The sequence below is a fragment of the Cyprinodon variegatus genome, unplaced genomic scaffold, assembly GCF_000732505.1.
Source record: "Cyprinodon variegatus isolate N-32 unplaced genomic scaffold, C_variegatus-1.0 Scaffold135, whole genome shotgun sequence".
Taxonomy (NCBI): Eukaryota; Metazoa; Chordata; class Actinopteri; order Cyprinodontiformes; family Cyprinodontidae; genus Cyprinodon; species Cyprinodon variegatus.
Genome location: NW_015150588.1, coordinates 1,356,459 through 1,369,606, shown reverse-complemented (window position 1 = coordinate 1,369,606; position 13,148 = coordinate 1,356,459). Strand labels below are relative to the sequence as shown.

The 13,148-nt window shown below is 37.6% G+C and overlaps 2 protein-coding genes across 3 annotated transcripts in view; both read left to right on the top strand.

Annotated features, from left to right (window-relative positions):
• Window positions 1–619: 619 nt before the first annotated feature.
• Window positions 620–3,118, top strand: LOC107085868. Its single transcript, XM_015376480.1, has 4 exons — window positions 620–712; window positions 1,918–1,999; window positions 2,103–2,324; window positions 2,417–3,118. The coding sequence occupies exons 1-4, from the start codon at window positions 662–664 to the stop codon at window positions 2,806–2,808; spliced, it is 747 nt and encodes a 248-aa protein (XP_015231966.1). The 5' UTR covers window positions 620–661; the 3' UTR covers window positions 2,809–3,118.
• A 2,453-nt stretch (window positions 3,119–5,571) lies between these two features.
• Window positions 5,572–13,148, top strand: part of fam126a (family with sequence similarity 126 member A) — a 36,584-nt gene continuing 29,007 nt past the window's right edge. For both annotated transcript variants that reach the window (XM_015376508.1, XM_015376511.1), the window contains exon 1: window positions 5,572–5,731. The gene's annotated coding sequence lies outside the window, so the exon portion shown is untranslated. The remainder of the gene's footprint in view (window positions 5,732–13,148) is intronic.

Sequence of the window (13,148 nt, the reverse complement as noted above, 5' to 3'; positions counted from 1 at the left end):
CCATCATCTTAACTCACAAAGCTCAGAGTATTAAGTTAAATGTCTTCTTTTCTGTTGCTGTTGTACAGTAAAAAGTGCGTTTTGGCGAGAACACGAGTCCGTACTCGAATTCTAGTGAATTGAGAAACGGCCTCTGACTTCAGACTCGACTTCAGACTCTGCTCTCCTCATTTGCATAATGCTTCAGAAATGCATAGAGAAATGTAAAAATGACGAAGAAATAAATAGCATATTATATAATGCACATAAATAAAAACTTAAAAAAATAGGTAATACATAAATAAGGCTGAAGATTATAATGGACAATAAATAAAGAAGCTAATTAAAAGAGATATATACATTCATGTCTCACTGCATGATTTAATTTCTACCTACATTTATTTGTTTATTGTATTTTGGAGGGCAATTAATTGTATGCTTATTTATTTATGAAGCATTTATTTATTTCTGTATCTATTTTTAAATATGGCAGAGTTGGTCCTCCATACAAGCTGCACCTGTCGCGCTTATCACACCTCCATAAGTTTTTCTTTCTTTCTTTTTTTTTTTTTTTTTTTTATCAGTGACCGCGTGACACTGACGTCATGTGGAATGTCGACGACAAAAACTTGATGAAAAAAATAAGTGACCTGAAAACAAGCTGTCAGCGAAGCTGGTGGAAATGTTCCGTCTCCTCTGCTGTTGCTGCGTCCCCAGCGATAACCTTAATGAGGTACTCTCTCTGTAACTTTGCAACTAAGTTTCATGTCAATTCTCGCGAGTAAAACTGAACAATGGGAGAAAAGGTACTTTCATTTGTGTTTTAGATTGTTTACTTACTTCCTTAGAAGAATGGCGTCATTTTTTTTAGTTTGCATTAAATCTCAGTGAACACATCGGCTTTATTTTCAGTTAATTGGTTATTATTTAAAACCACACATTTGTTGACACCTAACAAAGATGATAAGTGCTATCTGACGCTGGTATTGTTATGATTAATGTTTTAATTTAATCATATTTATGCAACAGGAGAGAAATAATAAATATTGCCAAAGTCACATATGATACCATTTGCATCTGAGCTGTCAAAATGTTACACCATGTTTATTATTATTATTATTATTATTATTATTATTATTATTATTATTATTATTATTATTATTATTATAACTGCAGTATCTTTTATAACATTTAATGAGGTTGGATCATGCAGAGATAGCAATATTGAAAACATTTTTTCAGAAAAATAAAAAGCTGTAGATGTATGAACTGAGATGACCATATAGCATGCAGATTTTCCATCTTTTGATCAGTTTATGACAAATTGATTGCCTATGTCCTTTTTACTGAATAAATGCACCAGAACTCATTTAAAATGCTGTTATATCTGTTATATGTCATGCCTCTCAACATTATGAGTTTGGAAGAGAAACCAGCCCACAGCATTACTTATCCTCCAATATACTTAACAATATGCAATAGGCTTTTCAACAGATTCACTTGTTTCATGTCAATCCTACTTGAGGTGTTGTTGGTGGAAGGCATAGTTTGTCATAATTTTTCTGAAGGCATGTTTCAACATATTTTATATATGATTGTAAACAAGAAAAGGCTTTTTGCAAGGTGTACAAGCGATTTCAGAGGGTAAAAAGTCCTGGTATACTAATAAAATCCTCCCATAAGAATTAAAGAATAAAAATATACATTGGAAAATAGCATTACTCATATTTGCTTTTGAGGATTGTCACAATAACTTTGCTGCTGGTGTTTTTGTTAAACCCCTTATGTCTTGTCATGCCATTTGTTACCGAATTAATAAATACATTCAGATAAAAATATTAATGCTACCTGAGACTTATGACTCATTTTAAGAGAAATAAATTAAATGAGACTGATACTGCATGTGTGTAAATAGGAGAAAAATCTCTACTGTTTCAGAGGCAGCCTCTGCTGCAGCCCGTATCCTCAGCTGCAATAAATGGAGCTGAATCAGCCAGACAGGCCCCCTCAGCTCACAATGGTAAACTACCCCCTATGTTTGTGTTTCACATCTACAATAAACTGTTTTAAGAACACAATCCTCTTCCTCATCATCCTTTTTGTGTATTATATGTGATTCCCAGATGTGCAGACTGTGAAAAGGATCGGAAAGCTGATGATGAGACGGGTGAATGTGACAGATTTGGATCTGAGGTTTAATGACATGGCAGAGAGCTTCAATGAGCAGCAAAAGCACTATGAAGCCATGGTCGAACACATCAGAAAGCTGAAACAGATCAGTGGCAGTACAAATGTTGATAACCTTGCTTTTGCTGAATGCATAGGAAAAATTAGAATAGAGCATGGTAAGCTGCAGCTTTTCTTTTAAAACAGCATGATAAGATTTTGGCTCTTTTTTGCTGATTATTGTAATTTCTGTCCACCTCTTTGCCTTCAGAGAGTACATACAGGGTGTCTTTGAAGATGAAGGGCTACGACTTCTCCCTTGTGACAAATCCAATTGGCCCAGAGGGAGAAAATGAGGAGAAACCTCTATGTCTACAGTCAGCACAGAGTGAAGTCATGGGCCTTTCTGATAGAGCCAAAGCCACCATCTCAAAGGGTACAGCGCTTATCCAGCTTATCGATTGGCTGCTCCGGGGCCACAGCCAAATGGCCGAGCAAGTAAAGGGTGCAGCAGAAAACTACCAAGAAGAAGGAAGACTGTGTGACAACCTGGAGGAGAACATGAAGGAAGTGAGGAGGGCGAAGGAGTTATCGCAAAGATACAGGCAACAGGCTGGGGAAGTTTACAATGAAGCTGCACAGATTGCCGGGATTGGTATATAACTGCTGTCACTTTTTAAATAAAATATGTACATATGTTCACACTATTTTGCAAGAGTTGAATTACAGGTTTTAGAAATGTCCTGTTTTTGGGGCATTTCATGTCATTCTACCTGCAAGATCCTGAAATGCACTGAAAATATAAATGTTTTAAACAGCAGAAGTACAAACAAAACATACCCAGACATTTGGGTATGGATGAAACCAAGCTATAAGGAAGAATGAATGACAACAGATGAATGCAAATCTGTAATATTTGAAAAGCATTAGTGAGGGTTTTAAATGAAAAATTGTGATTTATTATTGCTTTTTTTTTTCCTCTTCGTGATTTATGTAATTTAGATTTTAAAAACAATGGCGTTACACAGTATTAAGGATAACTTAGGAAAATGATCAGAAACGGATGTCTCCTGGATTTTAATATTTTAGTTTTTTTATTGTTGTTGTTTTATACTCAAATTCGGGTTAGCATTTTATACATCTTATTTACTTTGTGCATGTAACTTCAAAGTTTAAAGCAGAAAAAATATTGACAGAATACCACAGTAATAAACACAGAGAACAACGATAATATAAAAATATGTTCAGTAATAAACAGAAAACAAATACTAACATCAATGTGTACTGGTTTTGTATTGATTATTTATTTCATATATGTGCAATAATAGGTTAACTACGAGAATACATAAATCTATCCATCTACACACACACTTCATCTTCCAGGGCCATGCTGGGCCCATATCCTTTAGTAGGTAAGAGGGGAGTATTCAGAAATGAACCTTAAGCATCCATTCATTCTGGAAGACTCTTACCAGGTTTACCTGAACCACCTGTGATTTCCCCTGTTCAGCTCCAGCCAATCAGCTTGGGTGCGGCACTTTCTCTGAAGCCAATCATCTTAGAAAATCCCCTTCATTTGGCTCCGGGCTCAGCCTCTCTCTGCCACATGCAAGCGAAATTTCACCCTCCTCCACCCCATCTCCTCCCTCATTCTCAATCCCACTCATCCTCTGGCTTATTCCACCACCAGAGTCCGGGCCCTGGGGGAATGCTACTCTAATCCTTTTCTAGGTTATTTGTCCTAGATAGGATATGATAGACTATATTGATCTCACAGTGGAGAAATTCACTATATTGATCTCATAGTGGAGAAATTCACTTGTCACATCAGCTCAATAGTCATAAGAAGGTGTCAAAAGGAGGGAAAAGTGCATGGGGTATGTACAGTGCGTACACATATACAGTAGATCAAGAAAAAGAAAGAGATCAGAAATTTTATTTGGATTTTGCATTGTACATTAAAGTGGTACCAGGTAAACAACAACAATGAGGTGGTGAGATAACTAACAGCTGAAGTCTCTTATTTAGCAGGATTATTGGACAGGTTATTGCACAGGGTATTAAATAGTAATTGCACATTAATTATTGCACAAGAATGACCTATGGTAGCACTCCTTTTTAAAAACAGAGTGTAAAAGTCTTTCACTAAAGGAGCTGCTCAGCTCCTCTACAGTCTGGTGCAGAGGGTGGAAGGTGTTGTCCATTATGGATGTAAGCTTGGACAACACCCTCCTCTCAGCTACTTACTCCACCAAGTCCAGATTGTAGCATAGGACAGAAGTAGCCCTCCTCACTAGTTTGTTCAGTCTCTTTCTGTCTGAGAATCTTCATCAGCAAATAAATTCAATATTTTCTAATCGCAACCTTTCTCTGTGTGAGTCTCTCCAGGTTGAAATATCCATCAGTTTTATAGTTATATTCTTTTTTTTATTTCATGTGTTTTGTTTTATGTTTCACTGATGAAACTATGAAATTACATACTGTATGAAATCTGGGCCCCCAGACTTTTTTGGACCACATATTTTTTGCACAGCAGAAATACTCACCCTGTTTGCATTATGACTTTCCTATTCACATGTAATTTTATCAACAAGCAGCAGGGGGCAGCAAAGATTCACTTTGCTTTTCTGTTAGGATTTTGTCTCCTTTTTTAGACTTTGCTGTTATAACGTGTAGTAAACGGTCAAAAAATGTTCAAAGCTCTGCTTCCAGGAATGTCTAGCTCGCAATAAAAATAGTATTTTTTTCTGACAAAGATGATCATTTGACTGGAGTTATTTGTGCGTGCATGCTTTGTTTTTCTGAGAGCAGATTTGCAGCTTATCCACCGAAACGTTTTTGTCAGTATTAACTGATTAAAAATCACAGATTTGCCATTGTGTCCGTTCAAAAGCAATTCAACACATAATCCTTGCAACGATGAAGTCTGGAAAATCCCTGGTGTTATAAGTGCCACACTGCTGTGTTTTGTGTCCTATAAATATACACAGCCCTGATTTTGCATAAGATCTGGTGAATCATCAAATGTTAAAATAATTATTCTAAAATTTGACAATAAATTATTAAAGCAATCTAAAACTAAGCATAAATATTAATATATATTTAATACAAGTAGCTTTGCTATAATTTCTGTACAAAAAAAATACATGTTGAAATCACTTCCATCAGTAATAACGTAACAAGGCAAATAGGATACAGATTTTCAGAAATTTTTGTGAAATATCTCTAACTGATGGGCATATTTGACAGATGATTGTAAAAGATCAGAGAATGACAACGACAACCTAGCATGATTATGGAAATTATCACTTTGTGGCCTCAAGTCTATTCCTATTGGTCAGAATTTTTGTAGGCGTGGTTAAAACGGACTTCCTGTTCTCTGATTGGGTATGGCATCTGTCACTCAGCGGAGTTGGCGTCTTCTCCGTTGCTGCTAGTCTGACCGGGAGAAAGTAACGAAGATGGAAGGAGCTGATGGTGTTGAATTAATAAGGAGATTTACGGACTAGCGAAGGGTCAGTCTTTTACCGAAATCTTTGGCACCGCTAAGGACATAAATACCAGGAACCCGACGGGTAGCATGCCAGTAAGTGTGAAGTAACTTTCTGAATTTTTACTCGGTGCCGTGTCGGAGCTAGCAGAGTTGCTAATGTGGATGCAGCAGCAGCAGCCGGGCTGACAGCTCGAAGTCATGCAATCAGCCGTGACAGAAAGGCGGCCGCGGATTAATTTACACTCCTTGGGGAAACCGCCCAAGATATTTAGTACAAACAATAACTATGTGGACATGTCGATATGTCAACCAATTGGCAATTTTTTTTACTTTTTTTTTTTTTATGTATGTCAGATGTTAATAACAAACCAGAAACCAGTAAACTAAACCTGACAGCTGTGTTAAACATGTACTAAAAGTAATTTATAAAAGTTAAAGTGGCACATTTGAGTCAGACTTTGTACTTGTCTGATTAGCTACAGCTGTGTATGGGTGTGGACTTGAGAAATTCTTCAGGTGAATTATCTCCCTCCTTGTAAAGGAAGTGAAACAATAGCATCAACAACATATTGGTTTGTTTATTTATGCTTTTTAAGCAGGTTTCTACCAGCTGTCATGTGACGTGGCTTTTCCCTAGTCTTTTCTGTTAAGGAATTTCCTGTATATGCAGAAACAATATGAATATCCCCCCTCACAGCCGTTGGTCTGCATCTTTCCTGAAGCTAAAGTGAATATCTTCTATATAGTTGAATTAATTTGCAATAGACTACAACATATCCATATTCATGTCCATATGCAGTTAATATAAATGAAATTTTACCAGCCGGATCAATGAATTCAGTCCATAACCATAGAGTGAGTTCACATAACACTCAGATCTTCCTACATGCATCATAGTTCCACCCTAATTGTAGTGCCTTACAGTGAAATGAGTTTATAGTCTAAGGAGAGACAGCTGACTGTATTTCCTTTGCAGCAATCTCTTTAACTGAATAAGAAACCGGCAACGATGAAGCCTCTTTAATAAGAAGAAACCTCCATACAGTTAAGGCCTGATTGTAGGGCTGCAACTAATGATTAGTTCGCAAATCGACTAATCTAAAGATTATTTATTTTTTGTTAATTGATTAATAATCTGATAGATAAAGATTCCTTAAAGAAGACTTTTTTTTAAATTAAATTAAACCAGGTAAAACTCAAACCTTTTAATTTGAGGAGTTCTGGATAGAGCATATTAACAGAGTAACTTTTTATCTTAAATGCAAAATATTTATTTCTATCTTGGCATAATTACTGCTCTAAGTGGGTTCATCTGTCAGCTAAAGGCATGTTTTACAGTCTCTACACTACAGTTAACGATTAATAGATTATTAAATAAGTTGACGATTATTTCAATAATTGGTTAATGCGATTAATTGCTTCAGCCCTACTTGATTTAAAAACTCATCGGGCAATAACGCATTTTGGGTACCATAAGATCTGTAAATTGCTTTATTTCAATGCAATTTACCATATAATTCTCGGGCTCACTGCATGTAAAAGAAAACACATTAATATTCAGCTAATGGCCACAATAAATGCTACTAAAATGAGATGCGGGTAGCTAAGGGAAACAATTGAAAAAGGAGAGTTTTAAGCCTAGTCGTTAAACATACACTGTATCTTCTTCAGACTAAAGCTGGGACTAAAACTACTTCTAGATACTCCAACCACCAATAAACCTGTCGTGAAGTTACCTGTAATCTCTGCTCTTCTCATCAGAACTATTTCTGTAGCATCTGTGCATCATTGAACATTTCGTCCAGCTTGATTTGGGGCTTGCTTAGAATAAAGAATTCCAGTAGTCAAAAAATGAGATATAAATGATACCACATGGATGTTTCTGCAAAGAATAAAAAAAAAAAACATCTTGTTTGCTTTATGTATAGGGTTGTTGTTCAGTCACATGCGAGTACATCCTTGAGTTTGATGCTCAATTTGCCATGGGCTAAGGAGGTGATTGTACACTGTTAACTTGCTGAAAGAACATGTGCATGAATGCATTTAAATTGACATCCTTAGCTGCGAGTGTCTTGGCCTTCTTAATGCTTTTTGACAGCAAAGTCCTCAGGTTACGTAGCTGGAGGATAGTGCAGGCTTTTCTGTCATATTTCCTCACTAGTATTCAAATTCCGAGAAGGTTGGGGACATATTTTCTTAAGCAGGGTTGTTCTTCTATTTGTTTTTATGTCTATGAAAGCATTACATAAGAAAACAGTTATATTATGATATTGCAAAAACAGCATTGATTGTAAATAAAGTTTCTATCTTTTCACAATTCATCTTAGTCCTGATCACCTTTAGTTTCATGCTAATCAAGCCCAGTTTGATTGCATTTCACTTAAAATCTTAGCTCCATCATAACTGCATCCAAGCAATCTCATTGCGTTTTTATTATTGCACATTATAGTCAGCATCGCCGTTGGATAAATTGTGCAGCTGCAGGATTCAACAGACCCTTAAATAACATTTATATTTAGGTTCTAGTTTACACATTAGGTGAGTTGTCAAACTGTGACAAGCAAGCTGGGACCCACAGAGAGGAAACGAGTGACGAAAAGCTTGAAGAACCGCTGCTCATGGTTGCCCTGGGCGCACTTGCCACAGGAAGATGGAGAAATGAAGTGATGAAGATGCATCACTGGCTTAGAGGGAAAATGGTAGAGAGTGTGGGTTGCAAAAGGAGAATTCCTCTCTGTCAGATCTGTGTCCTCCCCCAGCACTAAAACATCACACAGACACAAGCTGCAGACTGTCATGTTTGCTGCTGGCAGTTTTCTGTCATGCATTAGTGTTTGTAGAAGAGAATAAAATCAGAAGCATTACTCAGGCTCTCAGTGGTTCCTCTGAGCTTAAAGCTGCCTGCTGTTTTGCAAGACATTAAGGGGGAACTAGGTGGGAGGCAGTGATGCTACAAGGTTGTCCTCAGGCCTTGATAGTCAGATAAACAAGATTGGAATAAACTGAGGCAAAAGATAGGTGTTAGGAACTGTTTAGAAATGTCAAAATATTACTCTTTAGTATGTTAGTAGGAGCTCTTTGCAGAGCAGGATAGGTGAGGTTGGGACATGTATGAACGGAGTCACACCTTGTCCTTCTAGCTTCTGGGTCATAACAACTTACAAACACCGGCGGAAGTTGTTGAGACTTCAGATTAGATCATGTTTTGTATCAGAAACTGATTTAATATTAGTCGTGTTCATTTGTGTTCAATGAGAGTCATGAATACTTTATTCTTAAAGTTTCACTTTGCCAAAATCACTGTGATTATCTCACAGTAACCAGCTGATCAATGCAGCTGCAGCCTGTACCACAGGAAAAGGCAGCTGGGGCGGCTTGGTGGCTCACAAAACCACCCGGTTTGTCATTCTCTCTTTTGTCTTTCCTCCCTCTTGCTCTCAATGGTCTTGTCTCTGTCTCCAAAAGAGAAAAAAAGGAGGAACATGTGAGTGTAATAGGAAATGAGGTAATCAGTGGGAGGGGGGGTGTAAATGAGAGTAGATGTCCTTCTAAATCATTGTCGCTGCAGATCCCTGACTGCTGGCTTTCAGAGACAGGTATGCTCTCTCTATTCTGCAGGGCCCTTTAGGGTGTTTTCTGGTGGTTTTTATTTCATTTTATATGTTCTGTAATTTTCCATATGAGGTCAACGATGGAGGATCTTGTTTCAGCTTGTAATTGTGTTTGCTAGAGCATACAGTCGCAACAACAGGGATTAACAATGTAAACTTACAGGAGACTTGTGTCGAGAGAGGTCTTTAGATGGAGTTAGAAGTAAGCTCATTTAGACTGGGCAGCACACAGAGTCTGGTGGTGTGTCAGAGTGTTGGGCTGTGGTGTAGGTGTAAGTTCAGAGGGAATGAGCTGTCGCCGTCAGCGAGCTCACAGGAACAGGTTTTGTAAACTGGCCACTGAGAAAACACACTTGCGACACACTCACTTCTGCAATGAATTCTGCATGAAAGATTCTCCATCACCATATGGCAAGTAGCTGATTTCAGCAGAACTGTGGTTTACAAAACTTCAGATTTTTAGTTATTTTTAAGGTTTTTGGGAGGCATTTCCTTTGCAAATTCTTCGTTAGTCTTTCTCAAGAGGCTGGAGGACTGCCAGTGGCGCACCACAGATCGAAACTTAATGAACTCCCCGATTTATTTACTCTAGTGTCTCACTCCTATTGAGTGATCATCTCAAGTTGTTCCACATACACACGTTTCTTTAACACCTAAAGACTTGTGGTCCAAGGGGAATAGTCATATCTGGTAACATCTACATTTTTATATTTACCATAGCTGCTTGTAAAGGAAAATATTTCATATTCCTTTGATATTATCATTATGGAGAAAAGTCTATTAGTCTCTATTTCTATTCAAATCCATCCTTATTAGAGTTACGCTGATTAAGTTAATGTGAATCTTAGTTTTCTTGGAGGTCTGGCCTGATAATTCAAAATTTGGCATTTTATTATTGTTTTTTCTTATTTCTATTAAGAAATGTGCTATTGGTTACTTTACGGAGGGACTAGATTGAAGCTGACCAAATAGCAGGGAATGTAAAAATGTATGCTTTTAAATGCCTCCATTAAGCTTTTATCTGATTTTCATAAAACTTGAAGAAAGTACAACCGATACAAATATGAATAGATAAATCTATAGAACAGAACTACAGGAATCTAGGTTATGATTCATATAATTAAAACTATCTGATCAATTGTTTGACCTGTGAAAATCTTAAGAGAAAAGCTGTCTTTTTTTTATGTTGGGCATTTATCGCCTGTTTTTTGTTCTTTTTTTGTTCCTCTTCTCTTTGTCATTATCAGTGACTTTGCATTGCATCAGTTTCTGTTCCCAGAGCTGTAATGGGAAGTAAATCTCACCTATGTTGGCGCTTTGACAGGCAGCTGCTGATTCTAGTCTTTTTCTTGCAACAGTTGATTGAAATTGCATGCCCCAGACGTCCCCCTGGACAAAGGGAATGGGTTCAAAGTCACTTTGTAGGAGGAAAGTTCTTCCTCTACAGACTGACTCATCCACAGTTTAATCACAGTCTTTATTAAGAGACATATGCTGGCTTTAGATAATGACGTTCTATCTGTTGTCTGTCGCTGGGAGAGAACAGAACAACACGCTACAAACAAAGGAGTTAATTTCTCCAAATGGAGGCTATTCTGCTTTTTAACTCTTCCTCATTTTATGAGTCACTGGCTCCCCTCCCCCCTTGTCATTCCTGTCATTGGTACAGTCCATAAATAGACACCTGGCTGCAGTAGAGGAACCCATGCGGCAGAAAAAAATACCAAACAGAACAAGATGGATTTCTGAAAAATATGTCCGGCGGCAGAGAAGATGCAGAAGGAAAAATTATGTTTTGAAAGAACTGAGAAGCACTAGTAGTAAAAGAAAGGCAGGAGTTATTTTTGGTTACTTCTGTTGTACAAACCTCTAAATTAGTACTCTGTAGTATTTTTCCCTTCGTTAATGTGAAAGTTGTGTTTTTCAGTTTGTACATGTGTGGAAAGGGAAAATATTCGTCAGAAGAGGTTAGCATTTAATGTCAGACTATATACTTGGGAAGAAAATTATAGAGGGAATTATGAGACATATACCGTGTGATTATCATATCGTTCGACTTAATATAAGTACTTTTAAAAACATTTTTCCTCCACAACTTCATGGAAGCACGCTTTTTTTCCTAATGCTCCCTCTATGACTGCATCACCAGACACACCAAACATGGACTTGGTTTTTTAATCTATCCGCTGATTTAGCCTTGTGCTTATTACAGATCTCAGACAGGACACAGACACAATACAGCCTTGATGAACACAGATAGTTTATCCAAGACACAGACATGTTGCCCCTCTGCAGGAAACGCAGGTCTACTGGTCTTCTGATCAGACTTTCAGTAACATTTGGGATTTCAACTCCTTTTCTTGTTCAATTATCTCGACTTTGAAACCCACCATCTGTAGCTTGTTTAAATTCAGCAAGATTAGATATTGCATAAGTTGACAATAACATGTATCAAATTTTAATATTACGATACTTTATGTAAAAATCCCTTTTTTTGTTGTTGAATCATAGTGTTAACACCACAAAATTATTACGTTTTTATATTTAAAGTAGAACAGTACCCACTATCTCATCTGCTGCTAAAAATATTTGTTTTTTATTATTACAGCTATGAAGTAATGACGATTATTTGTGTCAAGTGTTCCAATCAGGCTTTTTAAAAGGACGCCCAGATCTGGCCTGTAGCAGACTTTGTCAAGACACCCTTGAATCACGTTCATATGTGGTCCTGATTCCGACTCATATCTGATCTTCTGGTACTTGGCTGCCATGTGACATATTAATAACAGATAGATGCTGTGAATGCGCTGGACATTTGACTTAGACGCTACTTCCCATCAAACTTGTCAAAATTTTGTGCTGCCCAGCAGTGAACAGCAGCCATTGGTAAGAAAGAAGCTAAGATATAAGTCCTGCAAAACCTATCTAAAACACACACGCTTCAGAAGCATGTCTTGCGCCTCAGATGAACTCAGATGCGCTGCTCCTGCTGCTCGAAGCACGCTGCAGGACCTTTTGATGCATGTAAACCGGCCGCTTCTGCTTCTTGAATTGTATGCGGTTGTAACGTAGAGCTCAACTCAGGCCTAACTGAAAGGCTTACGGGAAACCATTAGGATATGGAAAGTGGTTTGCAATAGCTACGGCTACTTTATTACGGCTTTTGGAGGAGCAGTGGGTGCGACATCTCTGAGAAGAAATGTGTGGGTGTTACCCTTCAAGTTTTTTTTAGATCGTTGTATCCAACCAAATACTGATTTTTTTATTTTATTTTTGTCCCTCAAATGTAGACCGCTGTCTATGCTGTCCTCCATGATTGTTGTAATTGTTTTTTTTTTTTCTGTGCCGTCAGTACCTACTAACTGTACTCACTTGGCTGTTCAGACCACAGTCACATTCCAAAAGATCCGACCTGTATCTGATTTTAAACCACATACAAATGTGGCCCAGATCCGATTTGGCCCGTTTACACAGTCATGAAAACGGCTCACCTGAGTCACTTCAGGGCAAATTGGATTTGGGCCAAAATTCTCTGCAATGTGAACGTAGCCAATGTAACATTCATACACAACCCTTCAAACAGACACTTTAAAATGCTATAAAGGGTATTTGGCATGCATCAAGGGTCCCCACTGTGGAGTTGAGAGCAGAGGGGTTACCATATATGATTAAAAGTTGTCAATGACACTATAAAGTTCTGCTAAAAACTGCCTTTCCCACCACTGCTCTGTGTTTCTGTATTCAGACAGTTTCTTGTGTTGAAATGACAGTCTAATCTTTCCCTTATTTTATTCATCCGTTTTAGATTCAGCGCCTGCTGTAACAAAAACAGTCGGGTACAGGTCACATTTTAAAGGTAATAGGAAAGACTACACAGAAGAATCAGATTCCTTTAAAAT